Here is a 10199-nt window from a genome sequence, read left to right as displayed (position 1 = left end):
TCTTCATGAAAAAGTCAGAAAAAAGGCCTTTATAATCGTACCGCTTCAAACTAAATCCATCTCAGGTTACATAAACAAGAGTAGACGAATGCAATTAAGTATAAGTGTACATTTAGAACTTGAGTCGGTAAAGTTAAGTGCCATTAATACATAAACCAGTGGCTCGCTCGACGCTCCTTCATTAAACTAAAAACGAATAGTAGCGTCCATACATCAACGTAGAGAAGAGCTAAGGTGAGTGCGGCTTTCTTGTATGAGAGAGTTTAGTTCTATAAAAACTTACCTATTTGTAAATCAGTAACAACTTTGCAGAAATATAATTGCTGACATCGTAAACTATAACTTTTATTCCATGACTTTTTACTAAACATAATAAATTTACTTATTAACTTTTATCATTTTGTTGTTCTATATGATACTTTTTAACCAATTTCAAAAAGGAATAGGTTCTCAATTCAACTGCATTTATTTGTGTGGAAGTTACGCGATTACTTCTACATCTGTGAACAGATTTTTATGATTATTTAATTGTTGGAAACAGCGAATCTCAACATTACTTCCTTTTAAATTTGAAGAAAATATTTTACCTCTAAGGGTGGTAATTAAGGGGATGAATTCGGTTTATTGCACTAACTTTTGAGGTAGGGTTTTGTATTTGGGGCAGTAAGGCAGTAAAGTTAGTTCAAACGTGCAAGCGTCCATCCTCTTGGTCCTCGCCCCCGAGTTGGCATTGGCTGGTATTTACACTTGAGCTTTTTTTTCTTACCACACAGAGTTATCACCGTTTATAGATCTTTTAAAATCTTTTATATATCTCTCAGTTATAAAAGATTTTTTCACCTCACTAGCTCGGAAAGGCATTCTTTCTCATCTGCGTGCAAAAGCGTTTTTTGCACGCTAGCGTGCAACTTTGTGAAAACGCCTGTCAAGAACAGCATATTTTTCAGCAGTTTATTTTTATTTCTCGAATTAACGTTTTAACAAAGTTACTTCTCGTCTTCTTAACATCAATTAAATTTTGGGTGCGTTAACTTTTAGTAAACTTAAATCACCTGGTCATAAATATACTGTGACGCTAATGTAAGACTATCAATTTCTTTAAACTTCTCTTTCAAAGACACTCTTGGGTCAGATAAGAAATTGGCCTAACTGCAAGTTTATACAGAACAAAGATTCTATTAATAACGACGGTATTACCCAAAAGCTAAATGCCGTTCTAGCTAAAGTAAACAAATCTAGCGGTTTCTACATCTCAAAGTTTTTTCTGATCCGTTTCGATAACTTACTTATTTGAGGAAAATATTCATTTTATGACAGAAATCCTTATACTAGAGCTGATGTTCTTTAAACAGCTGAATTGATTCAGTTGCAGTAGAGCATCTTGTGAAATAGTCCATCGGAAAGTTCTGCTATTTCTGCCGCCAAGCGGATTACCGCTCATATTAATGAGCCTTCCTGCGTTCCGGTGTTGACGGGTAAGGGAGCAATACTTAAATGAGAAGAATATTACATTAGATTAACAAGCATTACAAATAAATCTGATATAAAATAGGCACCAAAACAGCATAAGTCATGCCTTAAGCCAAATCCATTGTTCCTTTATCTACATATACTCGTAGTTATTCTTCCACCATTGTACGTATCACATATTATATAAGTAATTCTTCTCAGATTTGCTGGGATTAGATAAAAAGTAGTATCAGTAGGAACACCCCAGTCCTTGAAGACAAAAGTCTTCGAGCAGTACGTGTTGCAAGCGATGACTATGAGGCTCTGAGACGTGGTCACTATGGGCCTCATAACAAAGCTCTAAATCACTCAACGACTTTGGAGCGAGCAATGCCCGGTATTTCTCGACGTAATTGAATCAGAAATGAGGAGATCCGTAGAAACACGAAAGTCACCGACATAGCCCAAAGGATTAGCAAGTTGAAGTGGCAGTGGGCAGAGCACATAGCTCGTAGAACTGACGGCCATTGGGGCAGAAAGGTTCTCCAATGGAGATCACAAACCGGAAGGATTCGGTGGGACGGCCTCCTACCAGATGGACGGATGACCTGGTAAGGGCGGTGGGTAACCGATGGGTGCACCTCGCGTCCGACCGGCTAGTCTGGCAGTCTTTGGGGGAGGCCTATGTTCAGTGGTGGACGTCTTCCAGCTGATATGATGATGATGAGATAAAAAGTAATTGGTTTGAAAATAAGGAAGACTGATGAAATTTGCCCCATTGTTCCTGATATAGAATATAATACAAGCCTACAAAACGAAATAAGCACTATGCAAAGCAATTGAATGAAAGGAAGTTTTTTATGATCCGGAAGTTTGGTACCTAATGGCTAGTTAATATACGGCCTTCAACTTGTAATCGTTACACTGTAAAGTATACTCCCGAATACAATTGTCACGATTGGACAAAGCAATAAAAAGTTTCTATTTTGTGCTAAACCATTCAATACAAATTGGAATGAATGCCGTACTATAATCATGTCATAATAAAGCACCCTTGGTAGGAATTTCCGTGAGATCAAACCAGTAATGATGAATGAAATAATCCACAAAAGAACAAGTGGTACCGACACACCCCAAAAAATTGCAAAACTTAGCCGATAGGGCCCAAGAGTTCCAAATGGCAAGCGTGGCCAGACCCTTTTTTTTCCGGTGGAAAATCCGTCATGGATACCACCGCGCCACGGGAGGCGCGGTAGTTATGTGAGACTCCTATTTGCTAAAAACCCCCGCATGGAACGAGGCTGTGGCCTTGTGGCTTACGATCCATGACCCCGCCTGCGGTTGTCCGCCACCGCGGACTCACCTCTAAAGGGGAGTTCAGCCTCCCACACCATCCCACGTAGAGGAAAAATTACTTTAGCCGGCCAAAAATCGATTTTACAAAACTCTGCCCAGGTAGGAAAAAACTGGTTCCTTATAAAGTAGACAGAGAATAATGGACCGCCCTACCCCTTCCCTTACCGTATGCCACCGTATTATCAGTCGGCGCTTGATCATTGTTTTCAGTGCATTGTTAGTGGCATACCGGGAATATTAAGCACGCCAACCAACCCGTGGACCTGTATCCAATGGGAACAAAAGCTCCCGTTTTTGCCACTCAGGGTTCACTATCAGGGCGGCAGTTGGCGGACAGAGAAAGGGTCTTCCTCTCGCTCTCGCTCTGCCGAGCGCGGGCAGATCACACGCAAGGTGCACCCATGACCTGGTGACGGTAGTGGGAATTCTAAGTCTAGCAGTGGATGTCTTTCGGCTGAAATGATGATGATAAAATTATCCAAATTATATTTATTATAATAAAGCCGCACGTAAATATTCGGCAAAAATGTTGTAGTCATATGAAAAATTATGTATAATTAGTTGTATTATTATTGTATAATTATTATTATTGTTGTATTATTATTGTATATATGTCGTATTAGTATTGTATAATTATGTATAATGTGTAATTATGTGAAATTTTAAAACTGTCCTATTTAAAGCTCTGAGTGGCACTGTAACTGTTATGGACAAGCTTATAGTTTATCATTAGGCGCACGTCTTGTTCGTGCCGTCACTTGATATTATATACAAAAAATTAAGCATTAAAATGTTATCGATTAATTTTGTTCGTAGAATTTTTAAAGAGCTCTGCCAAAAAGCTGTAATTTTGCAGATGTGATTTCTAGTAGCAGTAGAGCTTCTTGTGAAAAGAGTTCGTCCATAGAAGTACTGCTACCTTACCTATTTCTGCGGCCAAGCAGTAAAGTGAGCATTACTGCGTTCCGGTTTTGAAGGGTAAGGGTGTTGGTGAAATTACAAGCACATGGGACTTAATAGCTTATGTCTCCGGGTGACAGGCGCAGTGGCAGTGCCCCTCAGATCTTTTCGATTTCAAGCTCTGCAACTGTATGGACAGGCGTGATGCTTACCATCAAGCGCACGATCAGTTTACACCAACAGTGCGAAAATATAAAAACATATATTTTTGGTTCAAAGGACTGCTTGCGACTAAAAGTTCTGTCAAACCGTACATAAGTTGTTAGTACATAAGTTATTAGAAAGTCAAGGCTAAAACTATATAAACTTCATTTCATCGTAAACAAAATAATAATAATGCGCACACACTCATAGCCTCGCACTAAGGAAACCCTGTATCGCGGGTGCTATAGACACGGAGGCAGTTAACACAAAACGACAAACACAAACCCAGTGCTTTATTTGTTCAGGAATACTAAGCAAACATTAATGAATGTATACAGAGTGCAACGAAAACGTTTAGTCATACTTTCGTTAGCGATTGTAATCATTATAAAAAACAACAGAAGCAAAAAACGTATACTTTGAAATTCGAGAAATAGAACTATATACTGTATGTTTCGAATCTAATTAATATTTCCGTTTCGAGATCTTGTCTGTAAACAGCCCGAACCGGATATATGATTTCATTTCATTTTTCATCCGCTACTATTCCATTCAGGGCAAATATGATTTAAATTCGAAAATAATGTTTCATTCCCAATGTTGTAGCTCTATCGAAGTAGAACTCGATATTCAATAAATGCATGTTGTTTCTATAAAAAAATATACAGTCGATGTCCTGAGAATCCTGAGATATCTGACTCTCTAACCGTCTATTTTGTTCTGATTAGATCATTGTGAAGGAAAGTGTTAAACAACCTTTAATCTGTGTGCCTTAAAATTTATTAGTGAATGACGCTTTAAAAAACTTTTTAAGCCAATTCGATCTTTAGTTACGTTATTAAAATACAAATTTCAACCAAAAAGCTGGAATTCCTTTAATGGGAGTCACTGGAGGAGACGCGGGAAATACTGTTTTGTTAGATCAAGTGGTTTAGACATTTACTTTTAAATAGACGTAAGGATATTTTCTGAAGAATGTGCGAGTTTGTTATACGACAGGACTCGATCAGATAAAATCCTGAAAACAGGTTAAAATAACGTCTAAAACAATTATTTAAGAACAAAATATCTACCTTTGCGCATAATTTTTACATTGAGGTATTTCTCTTTAAGTACTATAGAGAACCTGATACCAGAACCATTTTGGTTGTCAACTGTAGCCCTATAGCTATTATATACTCCCGGACATAATTAGAGCCATATCGCATTTTTGCCTTAAAGGGCTAGAATACAAAAATAGTGTTATCATCGAAGAAAAAGGTTTCCCCCGGTTTTGCAAGTCCAAATTTACAACAAGGATTTATGGAAAAGACTTTTAATATACTAGTTTCAAAATTGTGTAGGATAGTTTGATCTATCGAACATTTTTTAAGGCATTTTATACCGATGCGAGGTAGCTCGAATTGTGTCCGGGAGTGTATTTACATTTGTCCCAAAATTTGAAAACTGCCCAGCGGTTTGTCGACACGCAGCGCCGTCTGTTGCCCCGTCCGTCGCCATCGCTTGTCGTCGTCGGATCAGATGTGTCAAATTTTCTCCGCCAGTTCTTATTTTATTCATATTAATGGCCAGCGCGTGTGTTGCGGGACGCAAGAGGCGGTCTCCACACCTCATCTTAATAAAATAGTCGCATGCGTACGAAGGCTCTTAGAACCAAAGGGTCGGCTAGGGGGTCAGTTAACTTAGAGAATTGACTGTACACTGAAGCGAAAAGTTCGTGAAAACAGTACAAAATTGAAGCCATGAATAATTTAAAGATGCCAATCAAAACGACAGAGCTGTGACGTCGGTCAGAAACTCGAAAATATCTGTGTAAGAATGGCAACATTTCTCTCGTCTTTATAATCATTATTATCCACAGCTCCACTTTAATAATGTTCACATTATTACGTAATGCTCACATTACTGCTTGAAAGCAGAAATAGATAAGGTGACAAGTGTACTTCCCCGGACGGACTCTTACACAAGGTGTTCTGCTGCTACTAAATATTTAAAGATAGAACAAACCCAAAGAATAATTCTGGACTGCACTTAAACTAACCTGGAACTCTTCTTCGCTACTGCTGTCCGTAGGATTGTTGTCGGGAACAGTCCAGCATACAGAGCTCACCACGAGAGAGGTTGGCGGCAAGCTCCAGCCTACGTCTCTATTAAAATTTGGTCGCCTACTTATTTCAATAGCCTCTCGGATTTTGCGGGGCACAAAATACTTCTCCCGCGCTAAAACCTTAGCTTTATCAAACCGAATGTAGTGACCAGTACCAGAGCTCAGAAAGTGGTCTGCCACCGCAGATCCACTGACATCTTGGTTCTTCATGGATCGGATATGCACCGGGTGTTAATACTTCTATTAACATTATACATAAATTTAGTTTAGGTAAGACGCCGCTAGATGGCGTTGAACCTTTTATGCAATTTTCTAAAACGCGCTATTGAGTTGTTCACGGAAACTGTATAAATGTGGAGTGATTTACAAATAAAGACGTATTATTGGAACATACAGGCTGTTTCATTTTGGGTATTTTTGGGACGCTATACATGGTCCTTCGAGTTGCCGGTTTAATACGGCGCGAAGTAGTACTTGTACATCGTCCATCCCGGCGCCAAAGGAGCAACGGATTGTTGCCAAAGGTGCTTTGGCCTACGGCAACAGGAGGCGGAAGAAGGCGTCGTCACCGCTGTGACAACAGAGACAGAGCTACGGCGCAAGGGGTGCACACCTGAGACATCTACCGGACGAGACGGAAGCAGCGCGGTCATTCATAGTCATTTGGTTTTGCGCGTGAGTTAAAGTGTCAAGAAAACCGTGAGTACAATCTGAATCTTATCTATCAAGTGCATTAGTGAAGTGTAAAAAGTTAAAAATTTTGCAAGTGTTTGGACTTGGAATAATTTTAAAAAATTATAAGTGTTTTGGACTTAGAATAGTTTGCAAAAAAGTGAACCGACGGGGAATCCATGCCCATTTTCGGAGCAAATAAACTTTGCCAAACACTTAGAAAAATTGACATCATCGGACTTGTGATATTTGTCAGTACTGTACGAGACTTAGTGTAAATTGGGACAGTTATCCAACTCTTAGAATATTTATGTGAATTCTTGTCAGTTTATACTTGCGTTTTGTTCACGTGGAAAGTTATTGTACTCAGTTTGGACCAAATTGTAAATCTAAATAAGTAATTATATCTTTACCTCTGTCTTTAATTAATAGTAATCATGGCTGAAAATTACACTAAGATTCAGGAAGACATTGCTACGAAAATATTTAAATCTAAATCAAATTTCAAAAAATCGCCAAAGGATAGACTAACTTTATCTTATATCGAAACTCGTTTGGAAACTTTAGAACGGCAGTGGAATGAATTCATTAGTAATCATCGAAAAATTGTATATGAGATAAGGCGCGAAGAACTAGAAAAAACTAGTTATTACATATCAGATGTTTACGATCAAACCGAAGAGATATATATCGAGTACAAATCGCTATTAAAAGACACATTGTTAAACCTGAAACCTAGTCTCAATCCAGAGAAAGGGGATGAGAAGAAGGGTGGTGAACAAACTGCAGTAAAGCTGCCTAAGATCTCAGTGCCGAAATTCTCAGGCAAATATTCAGAATGGGTCAGTTTTCGTGACTTGTTTACCTCCCTTATTCATAACAATCCCAATGTAGATGATGTTCAGAAATTACATTACCTGAAAGGTTGTGTAATTGGTGAGGCAGAACAATTACTTCGACACATACCGGTTACTTCTGACAATTATAAGGTTTGTTGGGCACAGTTGGAGAGTCGTTACAATAACAAAAGGTATTTAGCTAACAATATTTTGAAAAAGTTGACTTCTCAAAAGGTCCTGGTATCTGAGTCAGCTAGTGCTATCAAACAATTGTTGGACACTACCAAGGAATGCCTACATGCATTAAAAAGTATCGGGGTAAACGTTAGTAGTTGGGACATTATTATAATACACCTCATTAGTCAAAAATTAGATCCAGAATCCCGTAAACAATGGGAGCAGAAAATTAGTGATTCCAACAGTGATTTACCTAATTTTAATCAGTTTGGAGAATTTTTACAAGGTAGGTTTAGATCGTTGGAATATCTGGATACAAGGGTTCAAAAAATTGAAAAGACCAATTGTGCTCATGTTGCGACTACAATCATAACTTGCAGTTTTTGTACGGAAAATCACAAATTATATAATTGTAAGAAATTTGCAAAGGAAAATACTGACACGCGACGTAATTTCGTCCAAACGCACCATTTATGCTTCAACTGTCTCGGTTCAGATCATTCGGTATACCAGTGTACAATATCTACAAGGTGTCGTCTTTGTAAGAAAAAGCACCACACTCTACTTCATCCTAAAATCCCTAAATCAGTTCATGACATAAAGACTGATCAGCCTGTTGATAATAAGGTTGCGGCTAAGTCAACCCTACCGCAGACTCATATCGAGTCCCCAATTCCCCAAGTAGTTACTACTTGTTTTTCTAACACAATTGGACAAGTCTTATTGGCTACTGCTTTAGTAAAAGTAGTGTCACCCAAAACGAATTCTGCATTCGTTTTAAGATCGCTGCTTGATCAGGGATCTCAGGCTTCGTTTATTACGGAATCGGCTGTACAATTGCTGGGTCTCAAAAGGATACCAGGGACCAGTATAGTATCAGGTTTAGGCGGCGACCAATCGACTTTAGCTTCAAAGTCGTCGGTAGTTATAAAAATTCAGTCCCGTCTTGATCCAAGCTTTTCTATTACAGTTAAGGCTCATGTTTTAAGTAAACTGACAACTTTTCTACCAAGTAGTAAGGTTTTTGTTCAAGCTTTACCAGCACTCCCGTCCATGGAATTAGCTGATCCATCGTTTGACACACCCAACAGAATAGATATTCTTTTAGGTGCTGAGGTATATAGCCAGATCTTGTTGGAAGGTTTGATCAGAGGTTCTTCCGGCTCTGTCGTTGCACAACACACAAGACTCGGTTGGATCTTATCTGGTAAAATACACAGCGAAAATCAAGAAATCAACCATGGCGAGACGTGTCTCAATGTAGTAAACCTACATTTAGCTCAATCAAATGAGAACGACCTTCTCAAAAAATTTTGGGAGCTAGAGTCCGAACCATCCTTTGATAGGACTAAACACTTAACTCTAGAAGAGAAAAGGTGTGAGGAACTTTTTGTTAAAACTACTAGACGCGATGAGTCTGGTAGGTACATCGTCAAACTACCCTTCAAAACGGAAAATCCACTTTGTCTACACGGTAATCTAAAGAATATCGCGCACAAGCGTTTTCTCATGTTAGAAAGACGTTTGTTGAGAACACCCAATCTCAAAACTGAGTATTCCAAGGTCTTGGAGGAGTACCTCAGTTCGGGCCATGCAGAAGTGGTAAAACCAAGTGAAGTGGTCAAAAAAGGAGTAGTATATCTACCACACCACGCCGTGGTTCGTCAAGATAAGTCTACTACAAAGGTTCGCATGGTGGTTGACGCGTCATGCACCGATTCTAATGGAATATCACTGAATAGTGAATTAATGGCGGGTCCTACTCTCCAACCAGAATTGCGACATTTGATAATGCGATGGCGATGCTACCCGATCGCTCTTGTAGCCGACATTGTTAAAATGTATCGGCAGATAAAAGTGGCTGATGAAGACGTAAGTTTTCAACGTATATTTTGGCGTGAAAATCCAGATGTCGCATTACAACATCTTCGTTTCTTGCGAGTAACTTTTGGTACTTCCTCAGCCCCATTCCTTGCTGTTCGGTGTCTCCAGCAGCTAGTCAACGACGAGGGTTCTGAATTCCCATTAGCGGTCTCTAGAGTCCTTAATGAATTTTATATGGATGACTTGATGACCGGCTGTCATTCCATAGCTGAAGGATTAGAAATTTACGAGCAAATTACTGCTTTGTTGAATCGTGGAGGATTTCCACTTCAGAAGTGGTCAAGTAATAGCAAGGACTTACTGAAGGTAATCAAAAAGGAGGCAGATGATGTAAACCAGAATTTGGAACTAAAGACCGACGACGTTATAAAGATTCTCGGTCTGAAATGGAATAGAGAAGCTGACGAATTTCGTTTTACGGTCGATCTCCCTCCTTTGCAAGCTCCTGTAACAAAACGAAAGATGATCTCTGATATTGCTCGTCTCTACGATCCTTTTGGGTGGATAGCACCGGCTATAACCACAGCCAAAATTTTTATTCAACAGGTGTGGCTATCCAGCGTCGATTGGGATAGTGAACTTCCGGATTCAATTCTTAAAAACTGGACGAA

At 39.1% G+C, this 10199-nt stretch overlaps 1 protein-coding gene across 1 annotated transcript in view; it reads left to right on the top strand.

The window, feature by feature from the left end:
- The first annotated feature begins 7125 nt into the window (after nt 1-7125).
- LOC113235969 overlaps nt 7126-10199 on the top strand; it is an 8923-nt gene continuing 5849 nt past the window's right edge. The window contains exons 1-2 of the mRNA XM_026471893.1: nt 7126-7530; nt 8251-10162. Of these exons, the coding sequence (XP_026327678.1) occupies nt 7126-7530; nt 8251-10162 (2317 nt within the window). The remainder of the gene's footprint in view (nt 7531-8250; nt 10163-10199) is intronic.

Source organism: Hyposmocoma kahamanoa, unplaced genomic scaffold (assembly GCF_003589595.1).
Source record: "Hyposmocoma kahamanoa isolate Upper Pololo Valley unplaced genomic scaffold, ASM358959v1 88, whole genome shotgun sequence".
NCBI lineage: Eukaryota > Metazoa > Arthropoda > Insecta > Lepidoptera > Cosmopterigidae > Hyposmocoma > Hyposmocoma kahamanoa.
The sequence above is the reverse complement of the archived record's forward strand: the minus strand, read 5'-3'. Positions and strand labels throughout refer to the sequence as shown.